This window comes from Anser anser (genome assembly GCF_964211835.1).
Source record: "Anser anser genome assembly, chromosome: 13".
Lineage (NCBI taxonomy): Eukaryota > Metazoa > Chordata > Aves > Anseriformes > Anatidae > Anser > Anser anser.
This window is the reverse complement of record NC_139734.1, coordinates 5,126,908-5,146,675: the sequence shown is the minus strand read 5'-3', so window position 1 is coordinate 5,146,675 and position 19,768 is coordinate 5,126,908. Positions and strand designations below refer to the sequence as shown.

General features: G+C 41.3%; 2 protein-coding genes across 15 annotated transcripts in view; one reads left to right on the top strand and one right to left on the bottom strand.

Annotated features, from left to right (window-relative positions):
- The window catches only part of NXT2 (nuclear transport factor 2 like export factor 2), a 73,098-nt gene that overhangs the window by 10,198 nt on the left and 43,132 nt on the right, over window positions 1-19,768 (bottom strand). For all 3 annotated transcript variants that reach the window (XM_083797450.1, XM_083797449.1, XM_083797452.1), the window contains exon 4: window positions 9,974-10,139. In XM_083797450.1, the coding sequence (XP_083653576.1) occupies window positions 9,974-10,139 (166 nt within the window). The remainder of the gene's footprint in view (window positions 1-9,973; window positions 10,140-19,768) is intronic.
- Window positions 4,422-19,768, top strand: part of ACSL4 (acyl-CoA synthetase long chain family member 4) — a 39,221-nt gene continuing 23,874 nt past the window's right edge. For 2 of the 12 annotated variants that reach the window (XM_083797356.1, XM_083797363.1), the window contains exons 1-2: window positions 15,836-15,874; window positions 16,469-16,528. The gene's annotated coding sequence lies outside the window, so the exon portion shown is untranslated. Of the gene's footprint in view, window positions 5,063-15,806; window positions 15,875-16,468; window positions 16,529-19,768 lie in introns of those variants that run through there. The other 10 variants (XM_083797355.1, XM_083797359.1, XM_083797357.1 and 7 more) reach the window with 10 other exon arrangements.

The window sequence follows — 19,768 nt, the reverse complement described above, 5'->3', positions numbered from 1 at the left end:
CGACTAATGAACAGTATATTGCAGTCTCTGAAGTGCTGCAGATACTTGGGTCTTGTGAAGCACAGCAGATATCTTGGTAATACTACAACAGATTGCCTCTCCTGCTGCCTAAAAGGCAGAAAATTACTGCCAGCCACTACCCTGGAAAAGAAAGTAGTTCTAAACTCCGCATCGATCTGAGCAAGTAATGAAAGCGACATTTTTACAGAATACAAATGTTATGTCTGCAAGTGGGTACACTTTTCTGTTTCATGCATGGAATATGGCTTAAAAACAAAGATGCAATTATGTAATGTAATTATATGTTCAATGCTTGCAAGTCTACATAATGACCCAAGAATGAGAAGCCAGATTTGTACAGCTCAGGGTAAAAAAATGATTAAAGTTTTTTAGTTCGGGAGACTAAAAAAGAACTATCAAACTTTGTCTTGACTTCCCCTCTCCTCCTTCCCCAAAAAGCATACAGTGTGGTGGCTATAGATACTAGATGTAATAAAGAATTATTCCCTCTTTTATATTCAAATTGGTTACTTTACGGCTACTGTTATAAACAGATTTGCAGATAATTTTCCATTCTGGTTTCATGTATAATATAATAGTAAGAAGGGAATTGAACTAGCTTGAACAAAAAGTGTCAAAGAATGAAGCGATTCGTAGCTTCAGAAGTAGGCCTCTTTAAACACTACCCTTTATTTAAAAAGCCATCTTTCAGTTCTCCCCTGCTTGAAATTTCTCCTTGAAACGTACTACTTTGGAGGATCAACAATCCTTTTTATCACCAAATTTGTATGACTGACTGCTATGTTATTTGTGTTGTGTTCTCTTTTAAAACCTGAGTCAGTTTAAAAAGATTTAGAGAGAACAACAAATGTATGTTATTCCTGATGAAAGGAGATAATGTGGAGGTCTAGCATGCTTCATCCTTTTTTTTTTTTTTTTTTTACTATGTGCCTAAGTTAATTGAGAAGTAGCAGAAACACAATTAAAAAGAAAAAAGAACACATTAAGCCTTTACCAGCCTAAGGCAAAACTGAGACAGCTTTCTTTGGAGAGTGTTTGCTAAAAAAAAAAAGGCAAAGGAAGCTTATGTGCAAAGTTAGTTTTCTGCTGTTTTGATTCTAACTGTACACTGTGTAAAACCGGAATTGCATCACAGAAGTACTTGATTTCACCAGCCACCTAACATAAATAAACAACCCACGAGTCTTCAAATATTGATTTACTACTTAGATTAAAAGAGTTAAAATTATGCAATTCCCTTGCTGAAGCCAGGAATGAGGTGAGAAACTATTGACTATTTCAGAGGTTTCATCTCATCATAGGTGAAAAACAGAGATCTTTTAGATTGGCCTTAGTCTCTACTCAACATACCTTTCTCTTGCTTCTTTTTGACCTCTGTGATAAAGATGAAAATTAGGGGTGGTACAGGACAATTCCACCATCTGGGAAGTTCTGTTATACTGATAACACTCCACTGAATTCATCATTGTTTTTTAGTTACTGGAAAGATACAAAGCAGTTGCGATGGGAGACAAAGAGATCCCTTTCATTCAGACTTGTTTTTAAAAACCGTGTGACATACTGTTGCATTAAGGCAGTTACTATTTTTCTTCATGGACTCCTGAAATATTTGCAGAGGAGTTTCAGCCCTTTCGTAATAAATGTAAACCTCCTGACAACAGGTTTGCTTTTCTTAGCTACCTTTTTGGAAGCCTTAGGACATATTCTACTTACCCTCAGTGTATTGGTAGTTGACCCTAACTGTTTATTTATAGAGAGCAAATAAATCTATTTCTGATTTGTTTTCAAAAGACGATATAGGCAAGTTTTCAAAGAATGCATTTAAATGTAACTATTTTTTATGACAAATAGAAGACCAACAGCTACATCAGTAAATCCTCCATACTTCAGTCAGGCATTGGCATACCTGTAGCTACAGGAAAGGCTGCCCGGGGTGCTGTTTCTAGAACCTGCCTGGAACAAGGCGCATTTTGGCTCTTCACTTGTACACCTTGTCTTTGGCAAGCTTAATTTAGGACTCATTATCATAATTGTAACCTGACAGGTTATCTTTTTTCTGTATTGAACCAATTTTTTTCTGTAATTAACCATTTTGTTTCTTCCGATGTTGCTGAAATTATCAAACTGACTTAGAAGCTCATCCTTCTGAAACAAATAAATTCCAGAGTGCGTAGTTCTTGGTGGGCGCTTAGTATCATCTTATAAACTGGGCTCCTTTCAACTGCTTTTTTACTTGACTTAAGATACTATGAGTTAAAGAGATGTCATATATTTATCATACATTAAAAAATCAATATTTTAACTGTGTGCAGAAGTTATAAATTGTGCCTATTACTTTTGTTTAATTAAAGTTTTCTCTCTCTCTTTTTTTTTTTTAAGTAGGTCTTAATGAAAATAGGAAGAAGTGATTTAAAATTACAAAACGTAGTTCTGAGAGGTGAAAATGCAACCAGATGTACGCACTACTTCAGATGATGGAGTCTCTTGGCAATTTATTCATTTTACTAAACAGGAAACCATTGGTATTGAACATGATAGTAATAATTTTTAGTTTTTTAAATTATTTTTGCAGAAAAATGGTAAAGCCTAGACCATCTAAAATGTAGAGTTCCCACTTCTCCCATCTTGGAAAGAAAACAGAACTATGGAAGAGACGCCAGAAAGCAAAACAGATTATCAGAGATTCAGAGGGGCTCTGCAGAGGTAACGGGGTTGTGGGGCTGTGGATGTTTCAGCTGATCTGCCCTACAGCTGCTGGGGACAGTCACAATTTCTTGCCTCTGCCTGCAAGGGGGCAGGGTAGGTCCCATCTGGTTCGGCTGAGGAACCAGCTCACTGCAGGGCCAAGCAAGTATCTCTGTGAGTGTGAAGGGCTTTTGTCTTATTCTTTTAGGGACAGCTGCTAGCCCAGCCCTAACAAATCTGTCAGGCCCTGCAGGCACAGGAAAAGGCTAGAGGAAAGGGAATGTGGAGAGCATACCTTCTGTTTAATGGGACAATTGGGGGGTAAAAAAAAAAATAAATGAGGAGGGAGTGTGAGGATCCGAGGCTCAGAAATGATTTAAGGGAAGGACATTTTGTTGAGCACACAAGACCATGCCACTGAACCTGAATGACCCACTGGCCTTCCTGTGGCACTCAGGACTGCCTTGTCCAGGGCCGAGGGGAGGTTGAAAAGGAGGTCCAATGACTTGGTGAGGTCTCCTTTTAGGAGGGTGTGAGGGAAGAGTTGCAGCCACCACACAACACACAGCACCTGAAACTGACGTGGGAGCAAGACTAAGCAGTGTGAGGTAGAGGGATGGGAGCCCCAGCTTAAATTTCTTCAAAGTCCCGGGGCACTGCACCTGGAGAACACTAGACTTGTCAGCCTAGAAGAGAGATGAATGAGGTAGTAGTGCACGGAAGCTGTGGCACAGACCTACAGAACAAGGAGTGACATGGAGACCGTTATGAGAGAGCAGTAATTCATGGATAATTAGCACAGAAGTCAACGGATATCAAATGGAAATACCAGACAGAAGGCTCAAAACATACAGGAGTGATTTTCACAGAGCATGAAAACTGTGGAATTACATCGGGTTGTAGATTATAGGGATTAAGAAAGCAACTGGATTTTTCTTCTACAAATTTGTCTATCAAGGGCAGGAATATGCTACTTTTAGCTAAAAATCACTGAGCTGCAGACTTCGTTTTCTTCCCCGAGGGTGCCAGCCCCTGCTGGAAGCAGCAGACTGTACCAGCCAGTCCTTGTTCTGACCCAGCGTGGCCGTTCTAGGGCTTTGGGTGGCTCCCACACGGAACATGCTTCCTTACCCACTGGCAGGATACTTCGTCACTAAGCTCTATTAACTTAAAATTTAAGACTACAGGAGGAAAAAAATACTTGGAACAAATTGCAAATATATTCTCTTACCCACTGACCATTTATGAGAAAGATTTGGAAAACAGGCTAATGTGTCTGTGTTTTAGTTGGCAAAAAAAAAAATAAATCTCTACCAAGTTTGTTTGCCTAACCCTTCCTTAATAGGGAGAGGTTAGATCAAGAAATACCAAGTCTGCATAAAGCAGATGTGCCTTTGGGCATCTTGCACAATCCAGGCTCTTTCATTAGCAATGACCTGACAATAAGGAAAACAGTGAGGTTTGAAACAAATTACAACGAAGTGAGAGCAATAAGGGGCTGCCCTAAAATTCATATGGCCCAAGCAAAGCAAAAACCACACGGTAGTTCAATTCAGCCTCGATGCAAGGAAGTGATGCACTTTGTGCTTTTCTAGGAATTATTACGTGTAACGCCCACATTGCATATTCAGCTGTTGCCAGATTTTAGCCTCCTGCAAGGTGCTGTCTTTAATAGGAACAAATTCCTGATACCAAATATAGTTACTGCTTGTTTTTTAGTTTCGCTTTTTTCACATCCTGCCGAGCTCCATATGGGCTGGGGGAGGACTGTGCTGGACGTCTGCTCGGGATTGATGGGAGCATGGCATGTTTTCTCTTCTTTTACATGTTGTTAAGATGTGGCTATGCGTCTTCTCGAAAGTTAGTTATTTTGTGCTCGCCCTGCTTGGAAGAAGCCTCAGACTGCAGCCCATGTATAACCATCTGGCCAGCTTTTGCATGAATCACAGGGATATTTGTGGCCTCTGGCTTTGCGAACCGCACTGTGAGCAAGCCGAGCTGCTCTCCTCAGCGCTGCGGCTGAAACCCTCTTCTTGCACCCAGTAAGTCCCCGTGGGGTCCCCCTGCTCTGCCCCCCGGCCTCGGGCTGCAGGGGGACACCTCGAGCCTGAGGGGACGGGCTGAGGAGACCCCGACCCCACCGCCACCCCGGCCCCGCGCCGCCCCTTCCTCGGCGGCGTCGCGTCAGCAGAAGCGGCGGAGCGTTGGCGGCGGAGCGGGGGCTCGCTCCTCCTCCTCCCGCTTCCCCCCCGCCGTCCCTTCCCCTCCATCACCCCCCCGCCGGCTCTCAGCCATTTTAGCAGCGGCCGAGCTGAGGCGGGCGGCGTGAGGTGAAGGCGAGGCGAGGCGAGCTGAGGTGAGTGTGCGCGGCGCAACACAACTGCGGCGGCCCCGGGGCCGCTCCTCGCCCCGCGGGGCTGAGGCGAGCAGTGCCGGGGGGCTCCGGGAGCCGGCTCCGGGGCCGGTCCTGCACGGCGGGCGTGGGACCGCGGCCCTGGGCGGAGGCAGCCGGGGCTGAGACTTCTCCCGGAGCCCCCCGGCCGGTGCCGGGCTGGGGATGCGGCCCGCTGCCGGTGTGAGGCGGTCCCTGGCCCTGGCGCGGCCTGGCGGCGCCTGCACGGCAGCCGGGTGCCCGGGAGGCGTTGGGTTCGGGTTCTTTTTGTTCGGTCAGGATGCTCAGGAAATGGAGATTGAGGTCACCGAGAAGCGTTTTGTAAATTGTGACTTGTTTCCGTAGAAAGTAAACCGACCGCTCTGCTCCCCCAGAGGCTGTGAAAGGGGGCTGTCAGGTTGGAGGTGGTATCTGTCGTTACTTCATTGTTATTTTCCTTTTGGACCGTTACAGCTTAAAAATACAGATACGATATGCTTTGCCGTTTAATATTAAAAGTAAATCTGCGTGCCTTGCCAATTCTGAGTGCAAAAAGATAGCAAATAATGCTACAAATAGCAATTAGAAACATACCATCTTTCTATTTTCGAGTTCTACATTTTGAGTCATTAGGATTTGTCATCTCTGAGTAACTGCAATGATGGGAACCGTGGATGTTTCTTCCTCCCATGTGGAAATCTTAAATTTTAGACAAGCAAATCCCCAAACCAATCCTTTCTCCCAAATAAGAGACATAACTCAGTGTTCCCTAGTTCCAGGAAAAAAATGTTTTTGTTCTGTTCTTCATGCTTGGATACAAAATTTGTATTTAACACAGTTCCATGGAAATCTTAAATATTTCCATGTAGAAGTTATTTTAGTAAATATTTATGTATTTTTAATTTCCTTCCCACTTCTTTGTATTTGCAAAATCCCCTGCATTGTTGTTTTAAACTATACAGTTATATAAAACTTAAAACAGGCATGACAAATTTCCTTCCCCTGCACTGCCCAAGAAAAGCCTGTGATAAGGTTTACATGATATGTTAATTACTGAGGGATTTGCATCTCATGCAAACTTTACTTACGCCTTATCTTTAACGCTATGTGTAACATATGCTGTGCTAGCAAGTGGCAGTGTCGCCTGTTGTCTGCTGGCTCAATAATCCAATGTTTATCAGCAGCTATAAATTTTCAGCACAATAAACTACCGGTGTTCTGTGGATGACACCTCCTTCTAACAAGGAGATTATGCTCCAGCCCGTTTATAAAGCTAGGAAGCAACTCTTGAACAAGTCACTAAGGCAAGGCGTTAGATACAGATATATTCCAAGAGATGGCAAGATACTCATCTAGTAAAACAAATGCACCCTATTATGCTGTTTTAAATGAAGTTAATTCCCAAGTGAAATATTTAAATGGTAGTCAGAGCCTGAGCCAAATAAACATGCATAATCTATTAAAGTTAATCATTAATAAAAAGGTAGTTAACGTGACAAGTGATTGAGTGCCTGTTCGTAAGAAAAATCTTTTTCATAAGAAATTTCTTATGCTAAAAAGAATTGGAGTTAATTATTAAGGGAAGTCTTCATTGTATAGGCCTGTGGTCACTGTGCCTCAGGACATTCATATTTTCAGGAGAGAGGAGGGAAGCTTCACAGAAGGAAGAAGGCAATTTTCTGAGAAACAAAACTTACAGTTTTGTTCTATTTGTTCATATGTTGGATTGTTATTTAGCTGGTACAGTCTCTTCCAAAGAACACCTGTTTTGTGGAAGGTACTTATCAAAAGCTGGCCACACTACCTTAATTTTCCTGTATTCCACAGCAGCTAGAGAGCGACTACTTTGTGTTCAGCTTTGTTTCAAAGCTGCCGTACCTCCTCATCCCCCTGTAACTGGGATCGCTCTGATACCTTTCCATCTGGGAGGTGCTCAGGGGAGTAGGCAAGCTGTACAGCAGGTCCAAAGGGGAAATTCAAGAGAGAGTATTTCTCCTTGGTAAGTGGAATAGGTGGCTAGGAATTATTAACAATTTGCTATTGTTTGTCCTTGTTTTTCAGTTGAGGGGGAAAAAGAAATTAGGATTGTCCATAATCCACAGGCACTAATGACTGCATGCTTCCTCAAAATCTTGAACTTTGTAGGCAGGCACATAAAAATGAAAACTGAACACAGCACTAATTACTTCTGTGGCCACACGCTCACGGAGTAGCTTGTGTCATGCTGAAAGTAAAACATATGCTTGAAGTGGTGTGACGGGTTTCTTCCTTCTGCTTCTATAATGATACATGGTTCAGGTGAAGCCTGAAAGTGCCAGGGCCCTTCCCCACAGATTGCTGTTTGTGTTCTGAGCGGTTGGCTCGGAGAGTCTTGTCAGAGTCCTGGATCTGCTGGAACTGTGAGAAGTTTTCACAGATTTTATGTGAACCTGAGCTAAAAGCCCCATACAGAGCAAGGCTCACGTTTGCAAAGAGGAAGACTGACTAGTTGCCAGAACTGCTGGGGAGGTGCGGTTTCAGTTTTCTTCATCACAATAGATACTTAGCGTGATCTGCATCGAGCCACTCAGCCGAGATCTCCAAAAATAATTGGAGAGAACTTAAATAAACTACAGTAGGTTTCCTTTCCCTACCCTGCTGCTCCTTAGAGCTATCAGCTTCTACCTCGTACTTCATATGAAGTATACTTGTAATCGAGACATGGCTTTCATCGTGTGCCAGCAGCACATAACATTATTTACCTGACCAAGTACATGATCCAGAGGTTAGGAATGAGAGGTGGGGGCGGCAGCTCCCCGCGCTGCTGTTGGCCTAGATAGGAAGCCCTTGGACTCTTCAGGCTACTGGGCTGCTTCTGACAGCGCTGCCGTAGCTCATAGTAGCTTTGGAGCCAAGACTAATCTCCGTGCCAGGTTGAACCTGATCTTCTGCAAAGGTTAGGTTTGATGAGCAGTGTGTGAGGCAGGCGTGTCGGTACAATTTGCCAGGGAGTTACTTTACCTTTTCAGATGACCCTAGTGATGGCAGAAAGCTTAGAAGGCATGTGGAGCCATTTGTCAATACGGAAATAAATTGCACAGGCATTCTTCAGAAATAGAGGAGCAGAAGTAAAGAAAGGTGATGGTGGGCATGGAGTTAAGGGGGGAGATATTTTCTGCTAGCCAACATGTTGCCAGAATGTTGATTTATTTAATGAATTATTTTTCAAGTTTGTGTATGCGAGTTGCTTATTGGAAGTGAGGGTGGAGCTAATGCTATGGCATCAAAAGGTTAGCATGCATTGTATTAGGTTTGCTCTTAGGTTAATAGCTGTGTAATGTGGACATGGGAAATTGCTTCCCTCTTTGCTCCAGAGTTAAGCCTCAGACCTTCCGTTGAAATCAAGAAGTACTTTTCAGCTCAGTAAAGCGTGTTGTAAGGAATCCTAGATATTGATAAAACAGTTTAAATTTTGCATGTTTTTGCTTTGTAGTACAGTTGATGTCAGATCATTGGATATTGTGCAGCTGGGAGATCACTAGGCTTCCAGGTGAGATAACTTCATCTCCAAGGTGGAGATAAAGTGATCCACCAATTATCACAGATTTAAAAGTCTCCAAGCTGGATCGTTTTAAATTCAAGGCTCTTAAATCTATTATACCTGAATACGACAGCTGTTCAGTGTGGAGGAAACCAGTGACCTAGGATTTCCTTTGCTGTATGTTGATGTGATTTTTGTTCCTTTGAGTACATTACTGTTGCATCAGCTGAGCATCTTTTTTTCTAAAAGCATACTTGTAACTTGCCTGTTAGGCAACAGATTTCTTTCTTTTTTAAATTCTTATTATAAATTCACTGGTCTATCAGAAACAGCTGTTAAGTGTTAAAAATCAGAGTATGTACATTTCCTCTACAGTGTGATGATGCCATACCTTGTCTAATTATTTTTGCTTGTTACTTTTGTTAGTGTGTGGGGAAAATGCTCTTATTTCCATGCACTGATCATCAGGAATGTTAATAGTATAGATGCATTATGGCTATTAAAATATTAATGTACATACCAATGGAAAAAAACCTAACTTTTCCTGAAAACCTTTGAAATTACAAACAAGTTGGCATGACAAGGACAAGCTTAAAATAGCACATTACATTCCAACACTTGCACTCTTAAAACTTACTAATTAAAGACTTATATATTATTGTAGTAACTCTGAAGCGGTGTTCTGGTTTAGTACTACTTATTATAGAAAATAAGACTGCAAGTGAATAAGATGCTTCACAGAGATGCTTGTGTTCAGAAGATTTCTATAAAAATGTACGTTTATGATAAATGTACAATTTATTTTTAAAATAGCTGCTAATGACACATTTAGCGTACCTCATTGTGCTTTGCTTCTGGTATAAGCATGGTCAACATGTTAAAAAATAAAAAATCTTAATGTCCAGTTAATGGTTATGTTTTGCAGAATGACTTATTAGATCTGTGCAGCAGATCTATTTACTTTTAAAGATATTTTATGATACCGTGCAACCCATTTTAAGGTGAAAACAGTATTAGTACAGTGCACTCTGTCCTTGTTCTACTTAGCTTGGTGCCTTACCTAACTGTGTAGCATTCTAAATTTAAGTAACACTTCTTAATAAATGTGACTTTCATTGTAGGAGACACACAACGGTAGATTTGTTCTGTAGGAAGTGGTGGTTATGGTTTCTTTGGAACCACTGCTCACAGTGAGCAAGACGTGCATCTGAATTGCATCTGAAGTGTGTTACTCCGTGTGTGTAATTATTCAGTTTCAACTGCACTTACTGCAGTTAGATGTCTAGTTTATAGAATTACTTGTTTGTGCATTTGCTGTGCAACTTTAGAAAAGTAATTTGAGTAGCAGCAGTTGTCTCTTTAACGAAGGTTCTTACCTGAATGCTGCTCTTCCACAGCAGTCCACAAGTGTGCCATGTGTCACAAGGCTCCTCGTGAGCAGTGCTGCCCAGTTGCACCCCGGTGTACAGTGTCGTGTCTCTGGGCTGTGAGCTGGGGTTATTGGGGACTGCGCATCTGCAGCTGCTGCCGCCTCTATGAAGCCTGTGGTACAGAATAAAGCTCCATTAGCAGCTGCAGTATACCTTTATGCTTGCTAATAACTAGCACTGTAATTATGATAGACGTTTAACCCTTATGCAGTTCTGCTTTTTAAGAAGAATTGAAGACCTTCCAGTCATCTTTGGAAAACTGGTGGGAAGTTGGCCACTTTACCTAGGTAAGCTGGAGACTCAGCAGTTCTCCAAGGAGACTCTGAAGTTCTTGAATTCATTCTCAGAAGATTGCTCAGAAAGTGACAGTGAGTATTGTTTGGGTGGGCGGCTTCATGAGAACAGATTTTCACCAGTGAAGTTCTCCTCATTTCTGCTAGCTGAGTTAAGCTGTCCATACCGAGCTTGGTGTGCGTGGCAGGTTACACCATTTCCCGTGCTGGCTGCACAGATCTGTCTGGCATAGCTTTAGGTATATCTCCTTGTTCTTGAGCATCCTAGTGCAGAATGAATGGCATGCCAGAATCTGAAACAGGCAGTTGAGTTCTTAAAACAACAAGACACTTCAATATAATAAGATTCTTCTGCACTACTTGTAATGCCAGGCATAGATAATCTAGGCATAGCAGCCAGTGTGACAAGGAGCCAGAGAAGCTACAGATCCCTTTAATCACTCCTTTAATACTGTTTTTCTATCAAGCAAATTATTTACTTTCTTAGCAGAAGGAATAGAACGTTCTGGGGAACAAGTGGTCTCTCAGCGATGTCCCCTGTGGCACTTCTTAATTTGCAGGCTTTAATTGGGCTTGTGTTGAGAACACTGCGAACAAGAGCTGACTGAAGAGAGAAACTTGACTTCAGGGTTTCTTGTTGAAGCCTTCCTCCATTAACCTTGAGGCTTTTTAATTTTGAAATGGAAAGCTATTAGTAGAGCAGTGGGGAGTGGAGGAAAGGTGTATTATCAGATGCTCTCTCAAAGAGACGGCCCTAGGTATGGCTTTTTCCTCTCACATTGATGCTAACAATCAACTTCTGAGGGAGCCTGGACGTCTTCCAGATTCTTGCAAGATGTTTCTTGATCGCCTTTCCTTATGAACCTTGTTAACACCCTGAGAAAACTTGCTTAAGTTTCTGTTGGCACTCAGGGAGACCTCCTTACCAAACGTTTGGGGTGGTCAGAGGGGTGTCTATGTGAGCCCATGGTGACACGTGGGCACTCTCACTGATCGCTTAAGCTCTTCTGCATTCCTAGGAGAGTCAGCAAGCTGCAGGCAAACAGCTGTCTGGGGAGCTGGGTTAGGGTCTCCTGTTTGATTCTTGTGGGAGAAACTGACAGTCACCTTGATGCAGAAGTTGCCTAGTCTCAGACTGGACTAAAACTCCACGATGTAGCAAGGGCAGTTTCCAGCTGGGCCGAAAAGCATTCAGGCTAATAAAATGTTTGAACCTGATTTGTGAGATTGTTTCTGGGAGCTCTGCTGCAGTCTGCCAGGTCAGATGTCAGTTGCCTGCAGGAGTTCTTCAAGTAAGACACTTGGTGATGCTGAGCACTCCAAAAACCCTCATTTCCATATGGAAATTTTTCAAAGCTTAAACAATGCAACACAAAACAAATGCCAAGCATGCATGAGCTGCTGCTTAGCTCTTAATATACTTTCCCCTGTTCCCAAATAGTTGCATGCATAGCCATATCTCTGCCCATCAAACCCTTTGCAGCGGGGTGGTATCCCCTGTATACCTTCTACATTGTCAGAGTCACCCATAAAATAATTGAGTAACTGTCCTGCTTGGTAACTGACCCTTAACCCTTCCTAAGAGCATTGTTTGCACAGATTCAGCTCATGAAAGTAGACAAATATTAGCACAAAGATCTGAATAAATAATATTATTAAGTATGTAATATTGCAAAGAGAAATTTTTGTTCAGTGTTGGTAGTTGTTAGAAGCATTTTTTTTTCTATTCCCCAGTTCAGTCTTTTGGAAAAGAATGTAGGAGGCACTGCAGAAAACAAATGGTTTCTGCAGAGCACATGTGTGCCCCAAGGCACTTCTGTGGCAGTCAGAAAATCTTTATGCATCACGTAAGAACAGCACTAACACCTGTGTTTGGCTTTCTTTAAGAGTCTGCTAGTGCAAGCAAGTTTTTCTTACCATCCCATATTAGTAGAAACGTTTTTACAGATAGAAACAGTGGCACATTGATATGTCCAACAGCTTCTCCAGCTTCTTGCTGTGGAGCCCAGAGGCCTCCTGGCTGTGGATGGCCGCATGGCCGGGCTCTGGTGCTGAGCCTGCAGGGGGGAGCCCTTCATCCAGTCGTGTGCCTGCTGTCAGAGTGCTATCAGGCCACAGCATCAAGAGGACACGCCTGTTGATTCCTGCCCCAAATTTTTTTCTATTAGCTACTCTGCTGGAGCAAACAAACTGTGCTTGGTTCAGCATAATGTGTACTGATGAGCTTGAAACTAAAACCAACGTCTCACTGGTCTTCTGAAGTGAAAGCTAAAGGTGTGCAAGTTTCTGACAACTGAGCAACTTGTAGCTCGTTTTACATCCAGCTTACCTGGGTCAATAGCAAGCCTCCTATAAGGCAGTATTTGCTAAAATACAGAATCTCCCAAAATAAAAGATCATTTGTTTCTGTAATGATTGCTTATCTGGCCACAAGTCTGATTCGATGTTTTAAGTAGGTTACTATTCTATAAATCACATTATGTGCATTTCTGTACACTAGGAGCCACCCATACTAATTGAACCAGGAAATCTACTGAGAAAGGAGTACAGAGACGCACTGGATTGCAGATAAGGAGCATTCATCCGCTAAGGCCTTGCACTGACAGTTTCTCGTGCTCAGTGAATACACAGAGGCCTCACTGTCTGGTTAGGCCACAGAAGCACTTACGCAGGTACTACAAAACAGTGTCTAACTTTGCACAAGGTTGCGGTTAACAGTTCTGTACCTGTGTATGGCAGGTGGTACAGAAATCCGCAGGGGTCTTTCCAAGCGTAACCAAGTGCATGCACTTGATGCAGTCCATCAGCATGCTGTTGAGCTCGTAGGGCTGAGCGAAGCCAGAGGTAAGGGTACAAGGAGGCGGTGCTGTGATAATTGCTGGTAAGAGGATGCAAGTGTCTTGCTGCAAAAAACAGTGAATTGATGTGGGCACTCGCATTTACTGAAACGTTTCACATCGCCCAAGCAATGTCAGGCACTTTGTCTCCTTTCCAGTAGTTACACGTGCAATATTTTGTTGAAAAGATCATCCTCACCTGAAGTACATGGCAGATAGAACACACAGTGAGTCATTTTCAACATGTTTCCTCTTGGAAGCGAGAGGAGCTGAGCAGCCCATAAAATGTCACTACTTTCAAATATGCTAGGTAGGTTTGAGGAGCTGGAAACTGTTCGTATCACTGCACACTGAAAGTTGGTTCAAGTGTTGGTTAACAGCAAATCCCCCCCAAATTTATGAATGAGGGCATTCTTTTCATAGCTTAAGCTTTCAACTCAGTAGTCACCTGCTCTCTGTTTCCTGCACCATATGACTGCTTTGGATTAGGAAAATTACTAACTTCTGACCTTCAATAAATAACAAATTATGCATATTTTGGAGTATACAAAATTAGTCTGTAATTAATTTCTAGTAAGACATATCCGTGGTTGTTGGTGGTTTTGTTTTGTTCTTTTTTTTTTTTTTTGGGGGGGGTGTTTTTTTGGGGGGAGGGTGAGGGTTGCTTTTAATATAAAGTAGGTTAGTTATCACCCTACAGCATCTGGTTGCTTTTTTCTAACACTGTACTACCATGAGCATGGTAAGCTTGCAAGAGCTGCAGCCAGCACTCCCTCTGGATCTTGGTGCAAGGTGATGGAACAGAATGGGACAGTAAAAAGTGGGTAGAGGCTGCTTTAGCTCCATTTTATGCTTGTTTAAGGTGCTTACAAAGCTATGGTGTAAAGGTGCAAGTAATCCTGTGTCAGCTGAGCTAAACTGACATTGCCACTTCCTCCCTTGCACTTACGCTTGTCTGACTGGATAGGGAGCTGCTTCGGGTACCTGGCTTGACTTGAAAGCTTCATGTAAGTGCCTTGCTGCAGAATGTGCAGCCCAAGGGAACAGTCTGTGTGATCACAGCAGTCCAGAGTTGGACTGAGTTGGCTGCCATGAACCCAAACCTAAAGACTCTGATAGGGAACCAGCAGGATTTTTGCACTGTTGTCACTTCTCCGTTTGAGTTTCCATTATGCTGAGGTCATGTTCTTGTGAATCCAAGAAAATAATTTGCCCTAGTTGCATATAACTCGAAATGTGTTTTGTTTTAAGTACTATTTATGGCATTAAAATCTTCAATCCTCTTTATATTCTTAATGTGACAGTTTTTTCACAGTAAAAACATACATCTTCAAAGAAGAAGAATCACAATACTATATAGGTTAAGTGTAGTTTTACAACATTAGTTTCCATAGCTTTCAATGTTACATTAAGAAGAGTTGAGACAAAAATCTGCTGCTACTGGTAATGTCAAATAACAGCAAAGCAATGTAACGGGGGGGGAAGCAAGAGATCCTGGTTTGCGGTGCCTGTGGTCCTCTGCACCAGATGCAGAAGTAGGAAGTGAGGATGGAGTAGTTTGTCTGGCCCAGTAGCCCATTAATTTCTCATTTTGCACGTTACTTTACATGAAGGCAGCTGCACGTACAACTGATTCATACTGTGTATTTACACAGTATAGTTCAATACTGAATTTAAGATGCTTGTTTTTGTGCCTTTGTTAGCTTGATATGTGTTTAATTTTCATTATGAAAATATTCTCCCTTTATTTCGTAAGCATGCAAATGGTTTTGCATTTTTACAAGCTCTACCATGTTTAAATAATGTGGTCAAAACTACTTTCATTATGAAGGGTATCTCTATGGGGAAGAGAGGAAGGAAGAAGGGGAAACTAAGCTTGCTATTCATAATAAAACTCAGGGTCAAACTGGTGAAACTGGGATAGGAGCAAGGTTATGCCTTAGAAAACCATGAAGAGCATCCTGCTTGGATGAGTATACTACTTCTGGACATTGTGGGATTGTCAGTACTCAGTCTGTTTGTGGTTATACATTCCCCTTGCTGTTCTGGTTCATGTAAGAGAAGCTGCGTAGGCATTTCAGTATTTCACTGAAGCTTGGTCTCTTGAGTATGTTTTTCTTACAAGCCTTTAAAGAACAATACCTTACCGTCATGTAAAACTGGACTGAAAAAGAGAGCATGCTAGACAGTCTGGGAATTTTAGTCTAATGTAAATTAAGATAAAAACTTGTTCTAGCAGTGGGCTGGTCATGTTGATTGCTCATAGATGGTTTGATGAACAATAGTCACATACGCAGAAAGGTAAGTGATGCATGGAAACAAGTGTAAGGTTCCTTTCAGGTAAGGTTTCTTTCAGGTCACACCACCCAATAAAAAACGACCAGGTGGTAAGCAGTCTCACCATCTCTCCCCCCATCTGTCACTGTAAAAATGTAGCAGTTATTCAGGTATAACCTACATCCACTTAAACTACTGTTGTATGGAGATTAATCCTCATTTAACGTGGATCATAATTTCTGGAATATATGCATGATAATAAGATACTGATAATAGCTTGTGTGTATGCTAACACTACTCTATACCCAAAGTGTGAGATTTTAGGACCACCTCAACGGTTTTAACGCTTGCTTTCCTACCTCTCTGAATTAGGGTCTCTGTGCAGACATTGGATGCAGATGTAAAGGGGGGGAAGTGTTTCTGGTGGCTCTTTCTCTAAGGTAATTCTTCTGTGGGACTGTTCCTCAGACAGATAAAACAGTTTAATACATTCGTTACACATTATCTATTAGTTTATAAGTTTACCTTCCAGCTAAAAAGCTGAACATGAAAAATATTTCTGTAACTTGGATAGCATTCTGTAGATTTAACTTTAATAAGTTCATGAAAAGTAAACTTTGAATACCAGGCTACCAAAGCTTTAAAGTTGATGCTATTAAAAGCAGTGCAACATCATAATGCTGGTTTCAACCAAGAGTAAATTTTGGAAACTTTTTGTCAGGAAGAGTGATTGGCAGCATGTTACATGTTTGAAATATCTGAAGGCACTCGGAATTTAGGTGAAAATACAGCACTCCAGACTGTTAACGTAAGGAGTTTCTAGTGGTATCCCCTGATTTAACATGCAGGATCAGTCTGTTGATGTTTTTAACAGCAAGTAGTATTTTGCAATTGTGTAAATGATAGTGCCAACAACAGCTGACAAAGTTTGCATCACCAATCCAGAAAAATGTTGGATCAAATGGTCTGTTTAGATATGTTTATAACCTAAGAGATGCCTAGAATTTTCACTATTTACTATTTTTCTTTTTTAGATTTTTGTGAATTTATCAGCCTTCTCACCTAGAAACATTTGAGTTGCAGTTGCAATAAAGGTAAAGACTGACTTGTTTTTTGGGTACTAGTGAGCAATCAGATTGATGATAACTGGGGAATGGGCACTTAAATAATCCTTACCAAAATCCTGCGACAGTGAACTTTGTCCTAGCATCACTACTATGATCAGTCCAAGTAGTGATAGACTTGGAGTGAGGCCTCTGTTTCTAAGTTGATGGAAAGATTTTCTAACAAAATGAGCTTTTTGAGTATCACTGCATTTGCTAACAAATAAAATTCTGTTTTTTGTTGCTAACCATAATTTGCTATTGTGATTATTCTGTCCCTTTTACAGAGCAAAAACATTCCTAAAAGTAAGCTGAAGAAATGGTCAACAATGTCAGTTTATTCCTCTCCCTTCCTTCAAAAATCAAGTCTAAGACTGGTTTACTGTCTGGTTGATTTAGTGCTGTACAAATAGTTTATTGCTTTTGCAATTGCTACTGTGACTCGTGCTTTATTCTTATTAAAATGATCCAGTTCCCTAAATGTTAAGCCATGCCATCAAGTTTAGAGATTCAGCTGTGTGGTCTGTGCAAGCAGTCACTCAGATTTTTGTTGTCTGAGCTAGCAGGGTTTGAACAAGCCCTTTCAGGAAGTTCTGCAGATGCCTCGTGCTCCCAGGTGGTGCCGCGGGGTAGGACCTGTCAGCAGAGGCAGAACCGGGTGGTAACAGGGCTACACGCCGTGCTGGCAGAGCTGCCTTGCTCTGCTGTCTCTGCTTTGAGCTCTTACTTTGAGCCCATGAGAATGACCCAATCCTGTAAACACATCCTCTGCTGTTTTGCAGAAGTTCCTTGAATATTTTGGACTAAGAATATCAAAAGCTACCTGCCTCTGAAATTGTACATGTTACACAAGCATGTTGGTGTCTGTGAATAAAAAGTGCCAACGCACTTTTATAAATGTGACCGGTATTTGTGTGGCACAGGTTTTTTTTTAGCCAAAAAACAAAACAAAAACCCCACGTTGTTTCAGAGGTCTTTTTTTCCTCTTTTTTTCTTCTTTTTTTAACCTTTCTTTCTCTAAGAATTGTGCTAGTCTCTGTATTAATCTCCTGTCTTGGTGTGAACAGTTGTTTGGAGTCCTTCTGCATTTTTTGCCCCATGATGGTGGCATTACAGTGCTCAGAAGATTGAGCAAAATAATACTCACAGCTGTTAAATCTAAAAACTTTAATCTCCACATTACTGTGTAAGAGAAAATGTCCTGAAATGTTTGTTCATCTTTCTTCCTCTTTGAAGTGTAGCTAAACTCAAAGAACTGTTACAATACAGTAAGTCAGTAAGACTGTCTTCTCTGGTAGAAAATGCCATGACCAGTGTTATTTCCCTTGCTGCTGGGTAAAACCCCAACTTCCCTGACTAAACTGGTACATACTGCATGAATTAATACGCTGCATTTATTATCTGTGTACAGCTCATCTTTGGAGTATACCCTGAGATTGTCCAAATAAAAATTAATGCCTGAATTGCCAAATAATGTTATTAAAATAGCTGTACCCTAAACATCTCCATGTATCACTAAGCACAACATGGAAGTAGCAAAAAGCAAGTTCACTAACAAAACATTTAAAGTGAGTAAAAAGTTGCAGTTTAAAGCCCTGCCTTAGGTGAACCTTTACCTGTGAATTCCAGCTGTGTACCTAGAGATGATAGATATCTAGATAAGGATCTAGGTATGTTTGACTGGAAGGTGATAGGACAGGTTCACTGTGTACCAAGCAATGGATTATGCTCCAACTTAGCTAAAATTAAGACCAGAGGGAAATTCACTTCCTTAAACAGACAAAACACATCATCGCTGTTTCCCTGGAAATTACTGTGATTATGCAGAAGATTAAAACATGCTTGCTTCCAATGCTTTTAACTTTCATTGACTCTCAAACCACTTTCCTCCGCAGCTTAACTAGTTACATGGTGAAAATAAAAAAGCAGAGATGGCTCATGCTTGAAATCTTGGGGGCATCCATTTCAAATGTCCGTGGGTGGGGACTCTTTTCTTAAACTTGTGTTTTTAAGTGCACACTCAGGCATCTGTATATCAGAAAATCTGCGTGGAAAACATTTCTCAAAATTGCGAATTAAAAAATGCCTCATTCTTTTTGCTTAGTCACAGCAAAAGGAGGAATTTTTGTTAGGATTGTGAACTCCAAAGAGAAAAGTGAAAGTGTATTGCCTAACTCTGGTGCTCCTCTTGTTGACAGTCCCCACAGAATTTTCAAAACCCCATACAGACTTCAGAAAATTCCTTCCCCAACCCGCAGCACACTTTTTTTGTAGGCAGAAGCCTGCTGATGTAGTATACGAGCAAGAACATTTACTTCCCTTCTTTTCATCCCCCTTTTTTTCTTTCTTTTTTTTGGTTATGTATGTAATTCATTTTACTACCTGAATTATGACCCATGTCAGGGAAGAAAGCAAGCTAATGCCACAGATAAAAGACAATGCAGTCTTTGATAAGAAGGTTAAATATAAAGTTGGTGGCAGTATTTCTTGTTGAAATGAAAACTGAAGAGACCCTATGTTTTTCTGAACTAATACAGAACAGTACGTGGAACTTCAGTCTGGCTTAATTTGCCCAACAGTCGCTCCTGGTAAGATATTTAAGAAGAAGAATATAATCTGTCAGGGTAACTACAGTAAAAGGGAGAAGCTGTTGGAGCACATTACTGTGTTCAGATTTCAGAGGAGTGCAGGAAGCTAATTGCACTGGAATCCTTCAATGGAGCATTAAGACGGGATTATGATGGTATCTGCCATTACGCTGCATGCTTGGCTGGCAGACTGGGCTTCTGTTCATGCACTTTAGCATTTTAATGTTTGAGTTGCTCCATTCACAAAAAGGTTATTACAGAGCAATGCTGATACATTTCAGGAAATTTATTAATATAGGAAGTAGTTTTTAACATCCGGCTCTCCTCTGTTCATGTTACTAAGCTAAACAGACGTATCAGCTGAATCCTATTTTAAAAAGAATGATTCTGTGTTTGCTGTCTCTTAATTTTTGGTCTTACGTAGTAATGGAGTCATGCTACTACTTTATTTTGTGTTGGTAAATGCTGTTTTACTTTTTAAGTATTTCTAATGCATCATCACAAAAGTATGTACAGTTTCTTCTGGGTCATGCTGTGCAGATGTTTGGTAAGATACCAAACATGAGGTCAGCAAGTAAGTGTTTGCATTTAACCTGTGTAGCTATGACAGTATCAATGATTATTTTTTTTGGCTTGTTGAGTA